This window comes from Periplaneta americana, chromosome 3, assembly GCF_040183065.1.
Source record: "Periplaneta americana isolate PAMFEO1 chromosome 3, P.americana_PAMFEO1_priV1, whole genome shotgun sequence".
Taxonomy (NCBI): domain Eukaryota; kingdom Metazoa; phylum Arthropoda; class Insecta; order Blattodea; family Blattidae; genus Periplaneta; species Periplaneta americana.
The window spans coordinates 70622484-70647893 of NC_091119.1; the positions used below are offsets into that span (position 1 = coordinate 70622484).

General features: G+C 34.0%; 1 protein-coding gene across 3 annotated transcripts in view; it reads right to left on the reverse strand.

Annotated features, from left to right (window-relative positions):
- LOC138696157 (pseudouridine-5'-phosphatase-like) overlaps positions 1-15829 on the reverse strand; it is a 51302-nt gene extending 35473 nt beyond the window's left edge. The window contains exon 1 of one of the 3 annotated variants that reach the window (XM_069820730.1): positions 15543-15829. In XM_069820730.1, coding sequence (XP_069676831.1) covers positions 15543-15600 — 58 coding nt within the window. In that variant the 5' untranslated portion in view covers positions 15601-15829. Of the gene's footprint in view, positions 1-2124; positions 2375-15542 lie in introns of those variants that run through there. The other 2 variants (XM_069820729.1, XM_069820731.1) reach the window with 2 other exon arrangements.
- Between the last annotated feature and the right edge of the window lie 9581 nt (positions 15830-25410).

The following is a 25410-nucleotide window of genomic DNA, read 5'->3' on the forward strand; positions in this document are numbered from 1 at the left end:
ACAACAAAATATAATTCCTGAGTATTCAAGGAAAAGTGAAGTTGCACCTTTCCAATTACTCATTGTTTGTCAAAACATATGAACAAAATTGGAATTTTTTTCACTACTTTGTCCATTAAGCAGTCTTCATAAAGAAATGGATCGGAATCATCTTCAGCAATGTCCAGTCCTTTCCTCTAAATTCAATGTCATTAGACAGCAAGAAAGTTAATGGATTATGTATTATATATCTTTCACGTGTTAAATATTACAGTACCTGGTTAATAAGTTTCAGCCTGTTATGGGCCATCTTCAGAACTTCAGAGTTCTTAACACGCGAAAGATATATAACACATATTCCGAAGTGAAATAGTGTTAAAAGTTGTGTAATCAAGATGTATAAAGTTAATGGCTTTATTGCCAAGAGCTCAGCATTAGTTAACAACAAAGTTATTCTGAGTGGTCAAGATAAATGCGACATTTTGTACAGTACCAGTACTACTGAACGTAAGAACTCAAATGTGATTTAAGCATTATGAAGTCCCACCATGCCTCTTATGTTGCATCAGATATCTCAATGCGCTCAATGATGGACTGGCAGTAACGGATAATGACTTAAATTGCAGAGGTTATTCAGCATCGAAATTCAATATGGACAAGAAATGGCCAACAATTTTACCTGAAACTCTCTGCAAGGGACAAGGTTCTTTTATGTGCTGTACACCTTCCTAGAATATTATCGCTCTTTAAAATCCATCACCCTCAGCAAACCTAGATCCAAAAACCAACATGATAATCGTAAGAACTACTAGGATGATTGAATTAGACAATGGGACAGATCCCAGTCCAACATAATTTCATCTGTGGTAGTCACTTGCAACCATCGTTTAAAAGTCACCTATAAATAGAGTGACCAGATGTCCTCTTTTGTCCGGACATGTTCTCCTTTTTAGGCTTTTGTCCAGGGTCTGGGCGGATTTTTAAAAAATCAAAAAGTGCCCTCCTTTTGTAACTTGTATGCCTGATATTTTGAAATTATCTGATTTGACGCCTTTTTCAAGTAATTTGCCTATAGGTTGCAGCAGCATTGACGGAATATACGACAATAGTAAGTGAGACGAAAAGAAAACTACAGCTATTTTAGGTTCATGAAGTTTCACTTCAATCCTTTCAGGTGACGTTTAATACCGTTATTTATGAGCCAAGTTCTCTTTTTGGAATGAGTGTAAAGTTTGTGAAATGAGGCAAAGCTGAGTTTCACAAACACACAAGGGACAAAAGGAAGACTTTACGAATGTGTGTCGTACAATGTTTTATCTATGATAGCTGAAATTCACATTAAATAAATATTTCAAGTTGGAGAGGTTATAAGATCACAGCGCCATGGCCATCTAAACTCAGAACCATTAAGAAGTAAGTATTCATAGAGTGGCAACCTGTCTTATTCATGTTCATGATTTCATGAACATAACTGGCCATATAATCAACATGTAACTTCAGAATAATAGGTGCTAAAATGTAGATATGAATGTTAAATTTATTTGTGTTACGTGTAATATTTAAGTACCAGTAATGAAAGATCGAGGTAATGCATTAATTTCTTACTGAATGAAGTTTGTACATTGAATATTACATTTTCTCTGGCAGTGTGTAAAATGAATAGCAGTGCCTAAAGTAATTACTTACTTTTTTTACGCACTAGTGTTTTAAAGACTCACTTCAGTCACTGATAACAGTTGGTAAAATGCAACTTTACGCACTATCATAGAAAAAATATTTAGTGTTTCATGTTTCATTAGTTTTGTACTAATGATGATTAGTAGATGAAAATTAAATTAATAATTTTATACCTGGTGTTTAATAAATTTTGTCCAAAGTAAAAAAAAAGAAAAAGAAAATTCAGCTCAAGACCTTTCAGTTGCAACTCTTAGGAAGATCAGAGCAACCCTAGTGCTGTCTGCTGGTTACGGCCCTGGTATGCTTATTATTTGTTACAAGAGTATAGCTTGCTTCCATACTTGCAGACTTTCCACTTTCTTAATTACAGGATCCTTAACATATTATATCGCTGCTGTAGCACAGGACCTGGCTCCCGGGCAATAGGTTGAGCATCAGCCAGTACCACAAGTGGATTATGGAACCTACCTCACAGTAGATGTTGAAAGTGTCATCTTCTGCTCGTATACAAGCTTGATACCGCGAGAATATTATGTTGTCACTCACTCCTCTAAGTCCATCAACTGAAATTCTTCTTATTTCATGTTCAGTATTAGCCTGGAGTTCCTCTAGTGTGAGTGGATTCATGTGAAACACTTTGTCTAGTACTCCATCAATGAGGAAATTAAGAAATAGAGAAGAAAAGGAAAAACGAAAAAACAAAAGAGGAAGTAAAGAAATAAAAAAAATGTAGCAAGCAAGAAAGGAAAAATGAAAAAAAAAAAAATAAATAAAAGAAGTAATAAAGAAACCAGGAAATGCAAAAAGAATACAAAAATGAAAAGAAAAAGAAGAAATAGAGCAATCAAGAAATGGAGAAACAAAGTGAACACCAAATAAGAAAATGATAAATAGAGGAATCAGGAAATGTCGAAAGAAAGCAAAAAGGAAAAAAGAAATACAGCAATCAAGAAATGGAGAAAGAAAGAAAAGGCCAAAAAAGAAATCGAGAAATCAAGAAATGCAGCAAAAAAATGGAGAAATTAAAAAAGAGAAGAAATGGAGCAATTAAAAAATGGAAAAAGAAAGGCGAAATTGAAAAAGAAAAGAAGAAATGAAGAAATGGAGAAAAAGGTAAAAATGAAATGAAAAAGAAATAGAGCAATCAAGAAGTGGGGAAGAAAAGAAAACAGCAAAAAAGAAAAGAGTAGAGAAATAATGGAAAATGAAAATAGAAAAGAAATAGAGCAGTCAAGAAATCTAGAAATAAAGGAAATACCAAAAAAAAAGAAAAGAAGAAATAGAGAAATCAATTAGAGCAAGGAAGAAAAAATCAAAACAGAAAAGAAGCAACAAGAGATATCAAGTAATAGATCAAGGAAGGGAAAATCAAAACAGAAATGAAGAAATGGAGTAAGAAAGTAAATACCAAAAAATAAAAGAAATGGAGAAAAGAAAAATGAAGAAAGAAAAGAAGAAATAGAGAAATAAATGGAGAAAGGAAGAAAACATGAGAAAGGAAAGACAGAAGTGAAGAAATTGCGAGAAAACACGAAAGAGAAAAGAAGAAATAGAGAAATGAAAAAAATGGGGAAGAAAGAAAAATAGAGAAATGAAGAAAGAACTCGAGTGGCTAGAGTAAGGAAGAATGCATAAGGTGACTATGAGCCAGTGCAGTGTCATTTCCGCAAGATGCATAAGCCATGTATGTGGCAGCTATGACTCTGTATATTCCAAGTTGTTTTAATTTTACTACCAGAGTTTAGAATTTTATTATTTTGTTAAAGTGTAGTTCTTTGGCTCTTAAGATTACTTTGTGTAATATTTTAGAGTAGTTTTTTATAATCAGCTTTTAATTACTATTCCTACTTTAAATATAATTAATTACACAGTCCTATTAGTTTTACTTGTTTATGCCTTGTATAATCCATTAGATTTTATATGATATTTATGAATGTAGCCAACTACTAAGAAATGCATTGAATTTACTACATACCATCGTTAACATTAGTGTTATGATCGATAGGTACTAAAAACTGAAAAATAGGCTACCTGAAAGGTAGGCTAATAAAACTTCATAAAATTGGCACTCAAATAAGCTCTAACAGTTGAAATATACATTAAAATATAAAGAGTAAACACATGTTCAAGTTACTTAGTACGGTACAGTTTAATTTAGCCTACAAAATGTCCCATAGTCATAAATTATTAATTCTAAGATTACTCATCATCATTATCATCAGTGAACAATTACTTTTTTTCTATGTTCTCTGGGATTAAGCAACAGCTTTTGCCATGAAGAACGTTTCTGTATCTTGAAAATGATCTATGTCACATGAACACATAGACGCACATTTGAATGATGCAGTCATTTGGTTACAAATCGGAGACTGTTTCACTGTCTCTGCAGCATAGAAGTAATGTTTACTAAAATTTTCAAACCTGAGTTGCGTGTTAAATCGAAGAAACAGTAAGCAAGATTGATTTAGTTCACCCCTCAAAACTAAATGCTATACGAATATGACATGTATTATTTCATGTCAAGACATAAATGAAGATTTGGAAGAAAACTTACAAAAACAAAACAGGGTAAATAGCTACATCAGAAGACATTTCGGTAAAAGCATGAGGCAAGAGATTCAACTTAAACTAGGCCACACAAAATAATTTAAAGACCAACCCTTAAATATGACAGTGAAATCTTGATCTTCATTGCGAAACAGTCAAAATGAGATTTTTTCCATCTGTTTTTGGAGTTACTTTAGAGGACAGAATGCAGAATAAAGAAATTAGAACTAAATTAGGAGAAGATACACTGGAAATTAAAAGCTATCAAAGAAAGTGGCAGGATCATATTTTAAGAATGACTAGGGACAGATATCTATGTCAAGCTTTGGACTCAGACGAAGACATCCTGAAACAAGATGGTCTGATCAAGTTCAGTCCCAAGGGTCAAGGCCCAATCCTTGAATGGGAAATAATGATGATGATGATGATGATGATGATGATGATGATAATGACCAATTGTTTGAATGTGACCATTGCATCGGCTACTTTGACTAATGATAATACAGAGAATAAACATAAGCTAATTACTGTAGTGAACAATGTTAACAATGCATATGCAAAAATCCTAACTTTTTTTTTCCCCTATTACCAAGGTAAATTCTTCCTGAAAATCTTGTCATATCACAAACTCAATAACCTAACCCTCAACCCTTAAAAGAGGCAAATATAGCCAGTGTAAAATTCAGCTATCACTGTCCTATAAAGATACAATATGTTTACCAATTATAAGCCTATATGAAGCCATGAGAAGGAATGAAATAGCCAAAAAAAAGTAAAAATCCCAACACTGATTCCCAGGTTTCATTTTTTTAGTTAATATTCAAAATCTTGACTCAACCAAACTTTAGACTGGTGTTTCGTTGCAACAAAGTTATCGTGTATATTTATTAGTTGGACATCATGTCTGATTGTGAGGACCATTTACAATGGGAACTGTCCAGTAACTCTCTAATCTATCCTTCCTTATCAATTGCAGAATTCGATCTTCTTTGTATTTTAGTTGAAAAGCTTATCGTATGCATTAAACTGAAAGTCGCTAGCAATGTATTAAATTATTCCTTTCTAGTGTTCTCAATAAGATAGTCAGTATTTAAGAGCCCAAAAAACATGTATAAATACAGAGAGACACACGAAAAATCAGCCCAAGTACAGACTGCTCATTGTCGCCCACCAATTTGTCACCTGTTGTTGCGAAACTGTTGCGACTATGTTTTGTACTGTATTGTCAGTACGAAATCCATGAAGACTTGGTTCAGACGTGTAAAGTAAATATCTTAGCGAGATGTGCTCATATTCTCTTCAAGAAAGAATCACAAATAGTGGAGGCGTATGTGTCTACCGATTTATTTAAGGAAACGCGGGACATTTTTGCAAACAAGTTTCCTGGCATTTCCATACCAACAAAGAGTAGCATATAGGATTTGGTGAAAAAATGGCGTACTACAGAGTCAGTTGCAAAGGCAAAAAAAAATCGAACCTTGTCCATTCGTACACCTACTGTGATCGCAGATATTCGATCATGAGTGATCCAGAGTCCTAAGAAGTCAACACGTAAATTGTCGCAACAAGTAAATGTTTCGCGTAGGTCTTGTCAACTTGTTTTACACCATACAGGGATGAAACCCTACAAAATGACATGTGTCCAAGAACTGAAGGAGGAAGACAAGGCAAAAAGTATGAATTACTGCACATGGCTATGTCAAACAATTGAGAGAGGAATGTTGGATCCGCTGCTGTATTTAATGAGTGATGAAGACTGGTTCCATCTGACAGTATATGTAAACTCCTAGAACAGATACTGGTCAACAAAATATTCCTATACGATTCATGAGCAATCTCTTCATGATAGAAAAATCAAAATGTGGTGTGCTGTGTCAGCAAGTCGGATTGTGGGTCCCATATTTTTTTAAACAACAGTAAACACTGATGTGTATATGCGAATCTTTGAGGAATTCTACGCACAGTTGACGCCCCATGAACGCTTGTATGCTTCAACAGGATGGGCGACCTGTCACACTTCACGCAAGTCAATCTTACGAATTCATGAAAGATTCACAGAAGAAAGAACTGTCAGCAAAAGACTGGCCACTGTGATCGCCGGACCTTACCACTTGTGACTTTCATCTGTGGGGCAGTCTAAAGGGAAAAGTCTATGCAAATAATCCAAGGACATTAGAAGACTTGAAGGACAATATTCGTAATGAAATTTTGAGAATTGATGCAGCAGAGTTGTGCAAAGTGTAGGGTCTATGATAACATGTTAGGGCGCGCCCAAAAGTGCATTGAAGCTCAAGTAGGTCATTTTCAGCACCTAATGTAAAAGACAAGATCGTTTCAGTAAATACAGGCCTTTGCCTTAGCTTATTTTTTATTTCTTTCATTTGTTGTTTGTATCTGCTTATAGCGGGCCGGTTTTTCTTGCGCCACTCTATATAATATGAACTACAATTCTAAAAAATTGTAAAATATAACCTCTGACGTAATATTAGCTCAAGAGTTTCGGATAAACTACAGCATCAGAGAAAAGAATAGGCTATGGCTTGTTTATACTTATTGGAAGAACAGAAGATGAAAGATAGTTACTGAAACAGATCTTCAGTATTGCTGACAAAGAAAGGCCTTTGAAAAGAAACATAATTAGGAACATTTAGAGACTGAAAGAGAAGATAGAAAGATTGTCATAGCATTAAGTAGTTTACACACATAGCCTAATAAAAATCACGTTAAAATGAAACGTCCTTTCAGTCCCAAAAAACTGTTCTTGCATCCAAAAATTTCAGCTGGCATTGATCCGCACTATCGACTGTGAGGTCATGCTGCCAATGATTTTACGTCACTGCTGAACCAGAATCTGGAACAAGTTGTACAAAACTTCTACATTCTGCAATAATACTCAAATGTATTAGTTTCATAGGTCTTTCACTTTTCATAGATCTTTAAATTAAGAGATAAAGAAAATGGTTATTTATTCATATGAAACTATAATACAGTACCGATACAATGCCTATTTACAATTTTATAAGTCTGCAATTCAGATTTAATTTGGAGAGGTACATTACATCGTTGGATTTGTGTACATCTCTGGATAGCTAACATTGTTCCCTAACAAGGTTCCGTGCCAATAAAAACGGGATAGCTCCGGAGTAAGGAGCTAGTCTCCTGAGCCACGGCTGTGCTCGGGCATGGATTCTGATCCCACTTATGGTGATTGCCTGATGGTTGCGGATCTTCTGCAAATTTCATTGACCTTTTCAGTAAAACTGGTGATAGCGAGGTAGTATTTTGGCAAGAGGAGTCTGAAGATTCGTCTTGGGGTTACCTGAAATTTCTTTTACAAGAACTTAATGGAAGAAAACTTATGAACAAATACAACAGCATTACGAGTTATTATGCTGTCATGGTGAATATGTTCATAACTAGGCTTCTGGGTATTCCTGTGTGTCCTGTAATGTCGAAGTCTACTTATAAACAAAACACCCAAAATTATATTCCATTTGCTTCTTCTATGGCCCTATCTTCTCATTATAGAAATATATTTTAGATTTATATATATATATATATATATATATATATATATATATATGTTTTTTTTTCTCCCTGTAACATAGTCCTAGTAAGCTTATATTAAATTAATTTTCATCATTTTACTAGCTAACTCAAACCTTAAATTAAAAATAATTGATTGAATTAAATTAGCTCATAAATTAAGTTACTACTTTACCTTATAGGTTTATCTAAATTTAAATAAATATGTAGTCTACTAGTCTTTAAAACTCTAAAACTTAACTGAAGAATATAGCTGGAGAACCTTTTAAGTGTAGTGTAAATATTTGTAATTTAAATATGTATTGTATTGATTAAGGCTGGTTGAGTGGAAGAGAAGACCTTATGGCTTTAACTCTGCCAGCGAAAATAAAACATTATTATTATTATTATTATTATTATTATTATTATTATTATTATCTTCATTACATAGGCTACATACAGAGTATTTATTTAAGATCTGATATTATACGGCATGTTTGTGTGCAACAAAGGAATAAAAATTTAACAAACTGCTTTATTATCTCGTTATATTAAAAAAAAAAATAAGGTGTATTAAATTTCAGCTGCTGTGGATATGTGTATAAACGGGTGGTTCAAGTGATTTTAAAGTGGAAATCATCGAATTTCTAAGGGACTTCTTTTGTGGAGATGAAGTTTAATATTTAAAGTACTATACTCAGTAAGCCATGGTAGAATATTCATAAAGACGAGAATTTTCTCTGGACCAAAAAATACAATAAAAATTAAGTAAAATCACCTATGTTTCCTGTATGCTACTTTCTCTTAAAAGCAATTGTTATATAGACTATTTCAATTACCAGTACTTACAAATTACCAATACATTTATCTTTGACTTATGCGAGATTCGATTCAACTTCAGTTCTCTGTTCTACCTAACAAAGTAGTGTATAGCCATTAGTGTCCTGTAATGTTCGAACATGAGAGAGGCAACCAAGACATTATAAGCTTTGTCTTATTTCTTATGAAAAACTAATCGCAAGATCTGTGCTAAAATATTTAAGGGGATAGAACATGAAGTGGTAAGAGTGGGGGACAGTGAATATTTTTATAGAAAGATGGAACAAACACGACAGGTCTCCTTCTGCAGAGCGAACATCAGCAAATATCGAACTTCACCATACTCGACAAATTTGAACCAAACATAGCGCCTGTAATGCATGACACTATTAGCCTTATCTCAACTTAATTCAAAATGTAATTTTATGTTTCTTGGGGGGCTAACGCCCCCACATCTCCCACTTGTACGCTATCACTCCCAAACCCCCACTAATGTTTAACAAAAATAAAAAAAAAACAGCATTACAACCAACTAAATACACAAAGACAGAAAGTAATATTTCCTGTGAGGTTATGTTAGCAGAAAAACGACATAATTATGTAACCAATTACCGAAATTTGTGTACTTTACATATTTCTATTCATGCCTTAATTATTAATAATTTTTTGAAAAATAATTTAAAGTGGCTTTTTTGTATTCTTCAGCACAGACCGTAGCATCTTGAGCATTATGACATAAATCCTCAACCACTGAGGTATGGTTACTCATTGTCAGATCTTTGTCGTTGATCACATTGTTTGTAATTCCATTTCAAATTTAATTGTGCAGTTGTGATTCTGTGTAGGGTGACCAGACGTCCGGATTTTGATGGATGTATCCTGTTTTTTGGTATTTTATGAGCGTCCGGCAGGCTTTTTACGATAAAGCCAAAATGTACTGCTTTCCACCTTTCAACAACATGATGTACCAATATTGAAATACAGTAAGGCCTATATAAGATACAATCTGAGGTCAAAAGTATGTGTTTCTGTCGTTATATGAAAAATATGCATTTTATGAATTCTGTGCCCTAAAAGAATTTGTTTTGAAACAAGATTAAGCATCTTCCTTGGAAACAATAGATTTTCAGTGGAGTACATTTTTGAGCATATATCAGTCCCCTAACTGCCCATTGTGCAACTCAAACCAAGAAATGGATTCGGAACACCTCAAAATCTGTGCTTCATTGGCTGGTCATGATAATATCTTTGAAAAATATTGGAGTGCAAGAGGTCAAATGACTTTATTGTCAAACGCCTGGCATTAGAAAACAACAACAACATTTTTGAGCAGGTTGTGAATGTTAAGTGTTTCCAAACTTTGCTGTATAGCCTATATGTTAATTCTTTTTTTCAATAATTGCACATAATGCCAATGTTGAAAGGGTATTTTCACTAATCAAGACCCAATGGCCAGATGAAAGGAACAGCTATCAGTAGAAGCAGTAAAGGGTATTGTAACAGTACAATATAAGATTAATTTGAAGCATTTTACATGTAAAGAATTTCATACCTATTTATTGAAATCCCCAAAGCTACTAAAGGACATTTTCTCTTCACAGAAGTATGAATAATGGGGAAAATTTCAGTATACGGATACCTCATTGACAACAATTATCTTAAAATACTAAAAGAGCAGATTTGTCTGTGCTTATCAAATGCGCATCATCATGCTTACGAAAAGGAACTTTCCAGTGCCAAAAAATTTATTTTGTGTGCACAAGGTTGGAATTTTGGAGTAAGAGGGAAAGGAAGGTATCCACGTTCTGAAATTTATTCGAACAATGAAATTGAAATTATAAGATTAATAACAATGGATAGCTTTGGTACTGTGTTTGCCTATTGTTTTCATTGTTCTCAGTGAATGAAAAGGAATTTAATATGTTGTCAGGCGTTTTTTCAAAATGTCCTGCTTTTTTCTTTCAAATGTCCTGCTTTTGAACTTTTTGATCTGGTCACCCTAATTCTGTGTAATTGTTGATTGTTGTCGACGAAGACTTCTGTCATAGGAATTTGTTTGAAACTGGCTCCAGCAGTAGTTTATCACATTTAGGCCCCTAGATTATTTTCGGCAGACTTTGCCTGTGTACTCACTATGACTAGCAAACCTGTTCCTTTGTGTAAAGTGAATGTGAATAATGCTATGATTATGAATAACAAGCCTGGCCCTTTGGACAAAGTGACTAGTTCTTTAAAAAATAAAGTAATCCACTTTTTTTTTTTTTTTTTGCCAGTCAGTGCAGTAGCGATAGAAAATGTAGGACAGAATTAATAATTAAAGAAGAATAGAAAGTGGTATACAGCAGTGTCTCAAATGCTGGGCTTTGACATTAATTAGCCTACATCAGACTGTGATATACTCTCCTAGAATTTGTCAATTTACTCTTCGACGCATTTTCCACGAATAAATATTTTATAGTGGGAATATTCTTAGGAGAATAATTTTCATGACTGTGTCGAAGGGCGCAGATCCAGATCGTCTCTAAACTCTAAATTCTAAAATCTGAATAACATCTCTGAAGCAAATGTCAATGACCAAACCTCTTATTTTTTAAAGATCTGATATTTTTCAGACTTAGAAATATTTGGTAAAGGGAATACGGCTCTTTATCACTGGTCAAAAACATTGCTGCAAACCGATTACAATGGGTGGTGAATCCTCTGTTCTCAAAACTGTGTTGCAGATGTCAGTGGCCAATTAGCTGGGAAATATAAACAACATTTTTTCACTTAAATTGAAGATTATGGCAGTCTGTATCCAGCTCTCGATATTGAATAGTTATAATGAATACTGCCTTTTCGCAAGTTCACATTGCAGTGTATAAGTGCTTGTTTCAAAACCCGAGTGTCGTGATTCTTTAAAAATAATAGGTATACATATTTAAATATTAATATGAATAAATGACAAGGGACTTTGCTTAATTTTGGTGTTAAGAAATTTCTTACTGGTGTCTGTGACGCAACACCTAGTGATGCATCCATCCAAGTCCACAGAGTGATCTCCAGGATAAGCAAACGGAGGGAACCAACACACAGAAAAAAAGTTTATGCTCACTCGTGGACAATTACTTAAAATTTGGTTTCATACAATGCCCTGACACTGACCAATTGCCACGATAATGAGTCATTTGTGCTCAACACACAGAAGAAAGTTTATGCTCACTCGTGAAAAATTACTTAAAATTTGGTTTCATACAATGCCCTGACACTGACCAATTGCTACGATAATGAGTCATTTGTGCTAATTTTCTGGGGAATGAAGCTATGAAGCCATCGCAACTTTTTCGAGATCTCAACACAAAACATTCCGATTTAGTCAACAAACCCATTAAATTCTTCAGGTGTAAAAGAGATGTACTGGTACTTAAAACATAAAAAAATAAATATTCCCCAAGTTTCAACCACTTATATCTTAAGATTACATGCGCCATACTTAACTATGAAAATTTGTGTTAGTTAAATGTATAAAATTTAAAAAAAATTGGAAAGGCAACTTATTTACGAGTTGTTGAGACTGGGCCCTTGTCTTAAAGAAAAAGAATTTATTGGGCCACAGTCTCTGAAAGGTTGAGAACCATGGTAGGCCTATACAGTATTAGAGATAGCATTCAAATAGAACTGATATTAGAACAAGGGAATAAATAGTGAATAGCAAAGGAAATGTAGAATAAGTATTGAATAGTACAATAGACTGAGCAATAAGAGGGTAGATACCTACCGGTAGTGAGAAAGCACATAAAGCACGTACTGCAAAGAAGTGTTGTAATAACTGTTAATGGTAGCACCGTATACGAGAAATGTGAGGTCCACCATTACATGTAAAGAAGTGCTGTGACGAAATATATTATAATATCATATCATCTTACATTTTACAATTTGTAATTAGTTTTTAACAGAAGTACGTTCTTGTTAAAGTAAAGATCAATTATAGTATGTACTATGCAGGGTCTAAGCAGAAGTTTAACTTCGAAAAATATGTAAAAGTGCAAGAGAAAGTTTACAGAATTGAATATTTTCAAAATTTGTTTGATTTTAACATCATTTATGACAGCCTTAAATATTATCAAAATAGTATCTTGATATTATTCGTGGTTTGCCTTTGTGCCCAGTACACTTCTTCTATGAAATTACCAAAAAATAATGTAAATATCGAGAAGCACCAATTTTCTTTTAGAATAATTTCTTGTATATACGTATAGGCTTACAGCAGTGGCGTGTGGTGATAAATAATCCTGGTGGTGCACAAATATTTATTATGATTATGTTTATCATATTATTATTATTATTATTATTTCTATTATTATTATTATTATTATTTCTATTATTATTATTATTATTATTATTATTATTATTGTTATTATTATAGATACTAACTACTCCATAACTATTAACATATGTTACGTAGGTCTAGATTTACATAATTTTGTTAGTCAAGAAATTGCAGTTTCCTATGTAGGTCCAGTAATAGCAAAGTAAAGTGTCACACGTTCACAAGTATTCGATACGTGTGTCGTCTCATCAGCCTTAACTGCTAAAAAGTCAGCAGCTTTCTTTATTTCTTTGAAATCTCATCATGGCATACATCAAAATGGCTTGAAGGACTTCGTTCTGTATAGTGTTTGATGTGCTCTTAAACACTGTTCCTCTTTCCAAATGTGCGTCTAATTCAGAACTGAAATTGATGAGGCCAAGAAAAATACTAGCGTTTAAAGATGAGTTTCCGTCTTCGTGACCTCTTAAAGCCAAGTAAAAGCTTCACAAAACGGCACGCACATATCTGTTCTTGGTAACGTTATCATTGTGAAGTTCAACAATCCAATTCAATCCAATTGTGTCTATATGTTTGTTTGACCCAACACTGCTAATTTAACATTATTGTTGATGTGTGCAACTGAAGAATCGTGTTTTTTAATTCTTTCATTCATGTGCTTCAAATCAATCCTATCTGCAGAATGATAATCAAAATTATATAGTTACTACACACAATCCTAAATTCAAACAAAAAAAGAAATAAAATTCATAAAACATACTTATTTTTGTCAATAAATGTTTGCCGTCGAACAATAGGCAAGGAAAACAAAATACAGCGTCTTTTATATTGTAGCCGCATATTGCATTTTTTAAGTCCGAATGTTGAATTTTCTTGTCACTTCTCTATTACTGTTCTTTGTCACTTATAATTTTAATTCATGTGTAGGTCTACCCATCTTCTTTATTTTGATCTTTTCATGTAAAGGTCTTATAGAAAATTACACATTTAAAAGATATTGCACACTATTCATTGTAGCATTTATGATGGAACGAGCTTGAGAACACATCTGAAAGTGCTCCTAAACCCTCCTATGCACATTGTATTGCCTCCCTACCATGCTCCAAAGCCTGCCAGTGTCGAGCGGGAAACGTAAGTCCCAGGCGTCAACAAGAACAGTACACAGTCATGCAGTGTTATTTTTACATAGTATTATAATAAAGAATTACGTCGCTCACACAGTCTACTGCAGCTCATTGATATAAATTTTAAAATGTTGTTATTTGAAGAGGTGGTGCACTGCTCCTGTGCTCCTTAAGAGAAATCGCCACTGGCTTACAGCATTACTATTCACACTAAATTTATGATGTGGCGCATAAGAACTAAATTATAGGTACATAAAGAAACAAAATAATAACTTTATTGTTTAATTCTGAGTATAATATTGTATAAGTACACCTCTTCGTTCAAGAACAAGTAGTCTCTGAATACAACCAAGACTGATGACTTGATGAGTTACATAGGCTACATGCTATTATCTTACAAGGGAAACTTTTAATCACACCCCTTTCCCATTTTAAGGGAATATAGCTCATTTCGAAGCTCATGAAAACAAGAATAAGAAACAACTTTGAGAATATGCCGAAGTTACTTCTAAAGGACGTAAATCCTAGTTGAAAGTCACTACATGCCAATAGACATACTGCAGTACTTCATCATTATACCATCATTTGCGTAGCTCAACCGGTTAAGGACGCGCCTTTCGAGTAGAAGTTCTGGGTTCGGTTCCCGGCTACTTATTACTTTTTGTTCTTTTAAAAACAAAAACGTGTAGAGGGCAGGACTTCTGAATACCGATCCCTTCTGGTTCTAGCTGAACGGACAAGAAAGATCTTTGCTGTGCATCTATTTGATTTTTCAGCTCTTTCATTACGCACGGTGCATTAGATCTTGAATTGGAGACCATTTTGGTGGCTAGATGAATCCGTTAAATACAGCTCGTGACTTTTGCAAACTAGTGCAAGATAATTTCAGAAATTTTGAAGTGTTCGAGTTCCCAAGAGACAACACTATTGCCGAGTACCGGTACTTGTATAAGGACTTATTACACTCAATAATTAATAGTACAAATGTTTCAAGTGTGACACTCTGGCATTTGTCTATTGTAGCATATGCGATAATATGTGTTTTGATCATTTGCTCAGTAATGAAACCTACTGTCATTCATTGCAGAATTAAGTTGTTTTGTTCGCAAGAAAATGAATAAGAAACACTTTTATTCTATTGGCTTAGAGTAATAACACTGATTTTTTTGTCATTAGAGTCCAGATAATGAGAGAACAATAAAAACTAACAAAAAGGATTACACAAGAAAAGAAAACATAAGAAAAAAAAATTGACAAAATGTATATTCGATTTGAACGCGGGTCCCCTACTTAACAACTACACACGCTATCCGTTGAGCCAAGTCAATGTCTCTCGAAAGCCATTCCATGTCCAGACATGTTCACATAAAACATGCAACGTTATTTAAGCCCTTTTAATCACAACTTCGGCATGTTTTCATTTTATATTCTTATTCAGGTCTCTCGGAGCAATAAAATAACCTATCATTTGTTAAAATCTGAAGGGGCAGCAATGAAAAGTTTCCCGTGTTAGAGAACCCTACAATTATATATTTGCGTACAATATTATAATTTATATTTACCTAGTAAAAGACCATCCAAATCAAATATTACATGGTCAACTTTACTATAGTTCGGCATTGTCCTTATTAGCAGACGAAAATAATGTACAATACGCTGTGTTCGTATCAAAAAACCTTCAGAAAGCAATGATATCGCCTGACGTATGTAAGAATAATTATTATTGCGTAATGGGCACTAAATCGAGATAAGACGAGGCTTGTTCTAATAGACATTTAATATACATTTTATGTAAGATGTTTTGAGACATTGTTAATCAAAATGCAAACGAGAACTTTGTATTTTCCATTCGTGATGACTACATTATCGTAGGGAAATGTTGTTTCTCATGTTGTCCAACTTGTTCAATACTTCATTTGTTTTCAGGTACGTTTTCAATTCATTGCTTACACCACATTGCACGGTTTCCAACTGTTGACCGTCGGTGCGTAATGATAGGTGCGCGGCGAATACGAATGCGCGTGCGCAGTGGAATCGGGCGGTGAAGCAGACGTCCAAACAGATGCAGAGTGTTGAGTGTTTGGGTGAATGTGTTTTGTCTGTATTTTATTTTAGTTCTTTCAGCCGGTATTTAATTACCGGATAATGTAGTACAAATGCACACGAAAGAAAATTGGATTTACTTTAATTCAAACTGACCTTCAATTTTAAGTGAAACGTGAACGTCAATACTTTTTATACGAAGGCTGCTGTGACGAACACCTTGGCGGGCAGCATGGCTGTGAATGGATGTAGATGGAAGATGCTGGACCAGACTTTGAGGCTTGAAAGGCGACACCATAAGGAATATACGTGTGTTTTAGTGTGGACAATAGCTTTTTTAGCAATAACGTTGTGGACTCAAGATGTTTCTGCATCTGGCATAAATTGTGCTAGGGTGCGCTACTCTTATGAAGAAAAGGGATTCAGTGTTGGAGATGTGCCGAGTGACCCCTTGTCAGGTATGATACAATCATAAATATTATATGTAGAGTAGGTTTATATTCATGAACTGTAATTTAAGAATCTATTTCCCGGCTTTCTGTTTAATAAAAATGAATAATTTATTTCTTATGTTGGCATTAGTATCTGTCAATCGGAGTCGGCAATGATTTGCCTCTAGAGTTTAATAATTGTTCTGTGTTATCGTAAAATACAGTCTATATGTATTGTGTCTCTCAGTTTTTTTTTTTTTTTTTTTTTTTTTTTTTTTTTTTTAAGAATACACACCGTACAAATTATTGTCTATTATCTTTGTATCTTGGTCATAGACTCCGAATTTTTGGGCACGGATGGGTTACGTACTCGAAAATGGTTCGGCAGGGGGATTTTTCGTCTCATTCCAGGGCTTACAAATTTGTTATTCTAATCTCTGATCAGTTTAATGAACATATATATTTTAGGTTGCAGGTGATAATGAATACTGTTGGCCGATTATCTAAATCTAATAAATCTACTGTACTCGCTGGATATACGAATTCAAGTCCAGGGGAATCAGAGTTATTATTTGTGATGAACGAAGGTTGTTTTTATCGCACCTGTGGAAGTGCTGTTCGTGTCTCTCACAATATATTAGGATCATTATATCTGAAGAAATAGAATACATTGAAAAGGGTAGCTCTGCACTTGATTCGAAAGATCAGGTGGACTCCGTGGAGAAAGGGGAATATGCATGTATGGAAATAACATGTTGTATGATAATATGCCTGTTTTCCCACTCGTGTTGCCGTAGCAACAGTTGGTGTCACTACAGTAACATTATTACTTTTAATCTAACCTATGTATTTCACATCTATTTGGATAAATTATTTTCTAATTTTGTATCTAGAACAGATTATTGGTATAATTGGCATTTTACACTCTTTGTTGAGTAAAATTCACATTAAACTTAGACCTAGGCCTACTGATACGGTAACTAGACTTCGGACTTTAGGTAAAAACCTATTTTAATCCTTACATTATAAATGCATAAAAACTTTTAAGTAGGTACCCGGGAAGCTACAAGTTTCATAGAAAACTATGCCTAATATAGAACCTAAAAATGCCTATTTTGACGACAGGGCTTAATTTGTCCTATTTACCATATTTGTCCCTGAAGGTCAAAACACCTATTCTTTTTTTTCGAAAATTTATATTGTAAATTCCAAAATTAATTTTTTAGTTTGTATTAATTTTTTTACAAGGGCTGTACTATATATCTGATAGTCTGGTCAAGAGTTGCTTCATTACTTTATAGCATTCGGGATGCTGCGATGTGCAATTAATAAGGGGCTCTTGGAAAAATAGAAAGTGCACTCAACTACACTTCCAACCTATTCATCTGTTGCGAACAAAATATTATGTTTTCTGGCATAAGTTTTCGAAGTGTGAATAATAGATGAATGATAATAGATTAATTGTGCAATGCCGATAATTGAGAATTAAAAGGCTTCTCTGATACATTAATGTCTGCAAGAATTATCGGACTTAACGTCGGATGGACAGGCAAACTGCCAAGCATGTAGCAAGCAGGTGTAAGCACTGAAATAAATTAGTTTTGTTTCAATTTATACAAGTAAATGACTGTTCACGGGCTGGAAGAAAGTTTAATTCCCGTTGGTGTATTTATTTTTTCGCTCTTTTCTGGGTTAAATGGCATAATTTTAAATCAGTTTTGTCGTAAGGAGAGATACTGTCTAATGAAGCGACAGTGTTTCTGAAACTATTTTAAAATTTGCTTTACTAAAATCTTTTTGGAAATCGGAAGTGTTTAATAAAAACAATGTTTTATCGGATTGCTTAAAATATGGAATTATTTACACTAAAGCTATTTATCATTCCGTTTTCTGTGTGAAGGTATACAATGATTAAAAAAATTCCACTTAATATGTTCAAGGAGTTACACACCAGAGAAACTGGAGCAAACAAAAAATAATATTGGGATAAATCCTGTGGCCGGGAGGAAAAAGGTCTTAAATAAAAATTTTATATTTTCAGGAGAGCAGTAGAAAGACTGATTGAAAATGGTAACAATTATAGAGTTCTTTTAATTAAGAGGGTTTTTCCGAGATATTATTTGTTTATATATCTTCTAAAATAGATAATGTTGCTCATTTAACAATTTTCTTGATTATTTCCAAAAATAGCCGCACTTAAGCCCTTTTAAGACTACAACCCAAACTGAGAAGAAGGGACTATTTAAGCATAAGATCTTTTTCATGTCAAAATAAATGTGAAATGTAAATTATTAGAAATGCAAAATAGGTCTTAAAAATATAGAACTGTTTACCTGGCGCTTAAAGTTTTAAAAGGAAAGGGCATCAGTATGTGATAAAATAGCTAAAATACAAGTTAGACCTTTTTAATAGGGAAACATGGAAAGTAACATGTGATGTTTGTAAGGAATAAAGTATTAAATTATTCTGAAGTCCTTTATTCTGTGTGTGTGCTCGATTCAAAAAGTACTTAGGACATTTGGTAACGCTCTATAAATCCAGTCAGGAGCCTTTTTTGACTTCAACCGTTTTGCCAGATTGTAGAGAATTGTTTGAGCTTTCAGAATATATAAAAATCTCATTTTCACAAAAAATTGACTTAAGACCTTTTTCCTCCCGGCCACAGAATTTCAGAACATGGTTACTTTCATTTCCCTCTTCCTTCAAAATGTCTATCTTAGTAAAGTAAAATAAATCTGTGGTGCTACACCCCATGAAGGGCCAAGACCGACCAGCCGGATGCTGGCCTCACGTCCACATGCCGAAGCAGAGGTGGACAATCATCCAACCAGAATGGAGGTATCATGTAAATGCCTACCTTAGGCCTGTGCACACAAAATAAATTATTGGCACTGAAAAGTGCCTTTGCGTGATGCGTTTTCGACGAACATAGACAAATCTGCTCTTTTTAGTATTTTAAGATGAAACCGTCTCTACTAATCAGAGATTAAATAGGCCTAGTTCAAACAAAAAAATAAATTTCATGCTAATCTATGTCGAGCCATTGTCGCAGCAAATATCCCGTTCAACATCCTTTAGATTTTAGAATTATCATTTTGAAGATTTCTTGTAAAATATTGCCATAGAAATAGCCTATTCCATCACAATCCATCAGAAGGAAAAATTATGTTCGTAGTACGTATGAGGGAACTCTATGCAGGATTCGTTCGGACACTGGCGATTGATATAATACTATCTGGCTGTCGGTAGATTATAAAACTGCAGACAGCATGGGATGCTAGATAGCCTATTTAGACCTAACTGTTGAAAAGTTGAATTCTGATACACCCTCAAAAGAATAATTTATTACTAGCAATTGAACAGAACTAACTATTTATTTAACATGAAAGCAGCATAATATATTTTTCAGCTTCATCGGTTTTTCCATTTTGCAACACGCGTTTCTTGGCGGTCTACGAGAAAGCCTGGCCTAAATAGGACTAATTTTGGCTCTCTGTAGCAGTAGAGCGACTAGAACAGGGGGCAACCACTTACAGAAGCTTTGGGACTGGTGTAGGAAATTACTGTAAATACTGTCCTGTCACATACTGCTATGTTGAAAGATCCTTTCCAACACGGCATACGAAATTATTTTTACAGACAAATGTAGGCATATGACTGTAAAAAGTTTAGAAAAAAAATCTGGTTGTTTATTGTAATGCAAGTTATGGGAAATGAAAGTCTATGATAGATTAATTTGCAACGGATATAATATAGTAATTTAACTACACTTCTAAAATCAATGTAGGCCCTACAATTGTTAGTGAGCTAATACAGGAATTTTTGTGTAGCATGTTTGCATGCATTCTTTGATAGTTTTTGCGGTATGAACATCCTGAGTTTAGTAAAATAAGGAACACAAAATTTAATATTTCTGTGCGGCTGTACACTTTTAACATATCCAAGCCAACTTGAGTTTTTTGAATGACACTCTGTATTTTTTAAAAGAATATGGATAATGCATTGTGATCAATAGTTTACAATATTAGTAAGTTGCTTATCTCTTGAACTGTTGCTCAGTCCCTTTAGTTAACATGGTGACCTTCCATTGTCAAGTTGAAAAGTCGTTGACCAATACAAGATGTTCACCATTGCACTAATTTTGGAATATTTCCTTGAAATACATTTATTGTAATGGAATAAATTAATTTTATTTCTTGCACAATATGGTAAGTGAAGAAACGAAATTCCTAAAAACTCTGAATTCCATTACTCAAATCTTTTGTTACTTTTCATGATATTCAGCAATTGAAGATCTTCCCAGAATTGTATTGTATTGTATTTATTTACATTCCATGGTATTCGTGGATGCTTCATAGCTAGAATATGGAACGTGTCAAAAAATCTTAATAGTAGGGACTACAAAGTCTTAATTTTATTATAGCCACAGTCTAGTTGAAATATATATACAGAAGAGTTTTACAATATACTAGTACAACACAAGGAGTTAGTATCGATACTTAATATAAGACAGAACTATTCGTGCAGTGTTGTTGAATATCATAAATTCACCTACAGAATAGAAGGCGTGAGAACTTAGGTACGTCTTTAATTTGGTTCTAAATAATTTTATGTTTTGAGTTTGACTTTTTTATATCCATAGGGAGGCTATTAAAAAATTTTAGTGCCATATAACGCACTCCTTCTTGATATCATGATAGACTTGCCGATGGAGTATGAAAGTTATTTTTTGACGAGTATTTATGCTATGAACTGTTGAATTAGTTACAAAGTTTTCACGATTACGTACGAGGAAGTTTATTAATAGAAATATATACTGATAAGCCACGGCCATTATTTGTAATTTTTTTAAATGGTCCTACACGATTCCATAATAAGGATGTATCCAACAAAACTGTAATTCATGTTTCAGGAGTAAGAAAAATAATTTCAGGGGCATATTTCATTACCCTATATTTACTCGTAGTATCACAACCATTTGACTAAACAAGGATGCAAGTTTCTTCGGCTATTGAATGGAATAATTTGTTATAAATGCTTTAAAATTACTTTTTCCACCTATATCACATATTTCAAGATTTTTATGTGGTAGTCTACATCCTTTTTCCGGGAGGTCTTCAATTAATGAAGCTTTCTTGCAATAGCTTATTGCATTCGTTACGCCCTCCATGTGAGCAAGCCATGAAACAATGTAGAATGGCAATTAAAAACTGAAGGTATCCTTAATATTATAATTTGATGTTACATTCAATTAATGAAGCCTTCTTGTAATATCTTATTGCATTCGTTACACACTCCCCCTGTGATGCTAGGGATGAAATATTGTAGACTAACAATTAAAAATCTAAAAATGTCCTTAATATCTTAGAAGTGTTAATCACACATAAAATTTTCTTTCTCCTTACATGTAATGTACAGATGCTGTTAAATTTATTTTCCAGTACCTAGTTAAAAAAAATAAGGCACGTATTTTAGATGACAAAGCATATTAAATCATATATTTTAGTCTTTCAGAATGAGTGAATGATAAATCATTGTAAAAAATTATGGTTTATTTAACGACCCTCGCAACTGCCGAGGTCATATCAGCGTCGCCTGTGTGCGGGAATTTTGTCCCGCAGGAGTTCTTTTACATGCCAGTAAATCTACTGACGTGAGCCTGTCGCATTTAAGCATACTTAAATGCCATCGACCTGGGCCGGGATCGAACCCACAACCTCGAGCACAGAAGGCCAGCGCTATACCAACTGCACTATCGAGGTCGACTAAATCATTGTATATTTTTATAACTTTCTCACTAGAAGTGTTGATACAGTTGATACAATGTTGTTGATTTTGAGCATACCGCATGTCTGGCTGTCTGTTACTACTATTTCTCCTAGTTATTGGGTGGATTTTATTCATATTCAGTATCTGCGAGTCTGTATTCGCGAATGAGTAACATGAAATACTGTACGTAGGCCTATAATAATTTTAACTCAACAAGGTAAGTTAATGGTCTTTATTTGAAATCAAAACCACACAAAGACGATATACTCGTACTTGATTGGTCATACTATTCTGTCGTCATTTTTGTATTACGCAGAATAAACTGATACATTAGATGAATTGCTTAATATAGGCAGAAATACGTTTGGCTAAGAGATACACGGAATTATTTTTTGCTTTCCATTGCGAGTTTAGTCTATGTTCAGTTCCGAGCAGAGCAGGTAGGCCTATCGCGGAGAACAAAGCAGAGAGGGTTCGATGTCCAAGGATTTACCACATTTGTTACGCATGATTGGACGCAGTTACGCAGTAAGAGACCAAGTGCCAAAAACCTGATTCGAGATATTGACATTGAAATAAATCTGTTTTTTATAAAACATTTTATGCAAGAAATAGAACATTCATAACAAAAATAGCACAAATAATACCGAAAAAGGCTAACCGATTTGATAAGAGACCGGCAGTTGAATTAACATTTCAAAGCAAAATAAATTAATTTTATGCAATAAATGAATTATTACTTATAAATAGCAGCAAAATTCAGATACCGCATTCTTGATGTTTTCTGAGTTAAATTACCCTGCCATCAACAGATTTATGCAAATATCTCTCTCTTTTTTTTTTCTCCAAATTGTCGGTTGGTCTGGTATTGCGTAACTCCGTCCAATTGAACCACTAAGGCAAGGTTTCCAAAATTTTGGATTAAAAGTAAATCTGAATATACTGTTGCCTATATCTAATATCAATTTTACCTTCTATAACACTTTCAAATGCTGACTTTCGCAGATAGAAAAAAATTAGAAATTATTACTGTGTAGGCCTACAGATACGGGATTAAAATTTTGAGTGATTCTTGATGGGGGTCCACCTGTATGTAGGCAACAATTTCGCACGATTGTCCACAAGTAGCATATATACAGGAGCTCTTGTTTACTGCACATGTGCAGTGTGTTGTAAGAGAAACTTCTACAATAAGGAAGCTCCAAATTTTATTTCCGTATCTGTACATAGAAATAAATACATCCAGTAGACTGTATCCTAGTGTATAGACACATTATTTGTAGATGACATACTGTTTGCTTAGAGCATGGATGTCCAAACGCCTATAGAACCAGGAAATATTGCATGTCAAGCATGCTCTGCTAAGGTCAATAACTTTCCATATACAATAGGAAACACGACCTTAAAGAATATGCGCTGCGGGTTGCTTACGTCAGGGGTTACCTCGTACGAGTTACAATTGGACATCTATGGCTTAGAGAGCATGAGAGCGGCTCCATTTAGTCGGCCAGAGCTTCTCTCGTTCCGCAAGGCACTTCAATTCCAAGCCAGAGCAGAACGCTCACGCAGTGGCGGACTCGCATTACAGCTACCTTCCCTGCATTAATATAACAAGAAGCACGGTTGTTCTAGTCAGTCAGTCTGTCAGTACGTAATAGTTTATAAGGATATTACATATTGCAGAATTTATAACACTCTTATTAATTTAATAAAATAAACTTCGCTCTATGCACACACACAAATCATTAGGCTTATTTACATAACCCATACGCACATACTGCAATCTTCTCACCACGGTTCTACGAGAAGGCGTATGGCTTCCACTTCCCCTACTTGCTGTGGACAGAGTTCATCTGCCAATATAATTAAACATCGCGTGATGAAATTACGTTCGTTGAATGTTTTCAATTCCTTTGCAGTTTATTGGCAAATTTTGTAGCTATTTCTCATAGCCGATTCACAAAGTGCATTATTGTCATTCTGTTAATATATAAGTAATATAATATAATATAAATGATGTATGATATGATATGCTATATGATATGATGTGATGTGATACGACCATAAATTAATACAACATAAATAATACAAATGTTTCTCAGGTACATTATATTAGAGTATTTATTCGATATTTATATTGCATTATAAGTTATTATAGTATATTTAACTATACAATTTTAAGTTATACAAATATGGTATAGCATAGTATAGTATATTACAGTTCATGATATATAATATGATATCATGAACTGTAATATACTATACTATGATATATCATAATACTTGTATAATTTAAAATTATATATTACTAAATGTATAACCTATAATGCAATGTAAATATCAAATAGATACTCTAATATAATGCACCTGAGAAACATTTTCTTTAAGTTGTATTAATTTATGGCGTTCATTACAAACATATTTGTCATATTCAGTAGCATGTTGTAAAGAATAATGTCGTTGGATATTGAACTTCTTAATCAGTGGAGTGTTTTATGACAAATTAAACACTTTGCTAATCCACTGCTCTCTACCAAAAAGAACTCATCCTCCCATGATACATTAAAAGCATTGAGAATAGCGGGACGGTTTAGTGTATGAGCGGAAGCTCCGTCTTCAAATTTCGCCATCATACTGCAGAGTCACCACTGCACCGACACTGAATGACGTATAGTATGCATACGTCAGAGCGCTCGCAATATCCGCTCTTTAAAGCACACAGCGCTCATTTCTCAGAATCACGTATGTGCCCAGCCCTGGCTTAGAGCAACTTCAGAGTACGATTTGCAACGTTCGGTTCATAATTTCCTTCAAACTGGAAATTTGGGAATTTCAACTGATAAATCCAAAGTAATGGCTTTTTAGTAAAAGAACCAGTCCGTAACAACATTTGCATTAATAATAAATTATTGAAGCAGGTACAAAAATTTAATTATCTTGGATACCAGGAAGAAGGAAAGGACCTCAATGAAAAAAAATGTCTAAATTTAACAGAGCAATGGGGACCATTAATGGGATATTTAAATCAACCTTGGTACATAAACATACGCTTACTGGAATTCACAAAACACTGGCCAGACCTATATTATGTTATGACAGTGAGGCCTGCACAGTTCGTAGTGCTGATACACAGAGCTTAACTGCGGCAGAAATGAAATACAGGGTATTTCAGAATTCAACCGAAGAA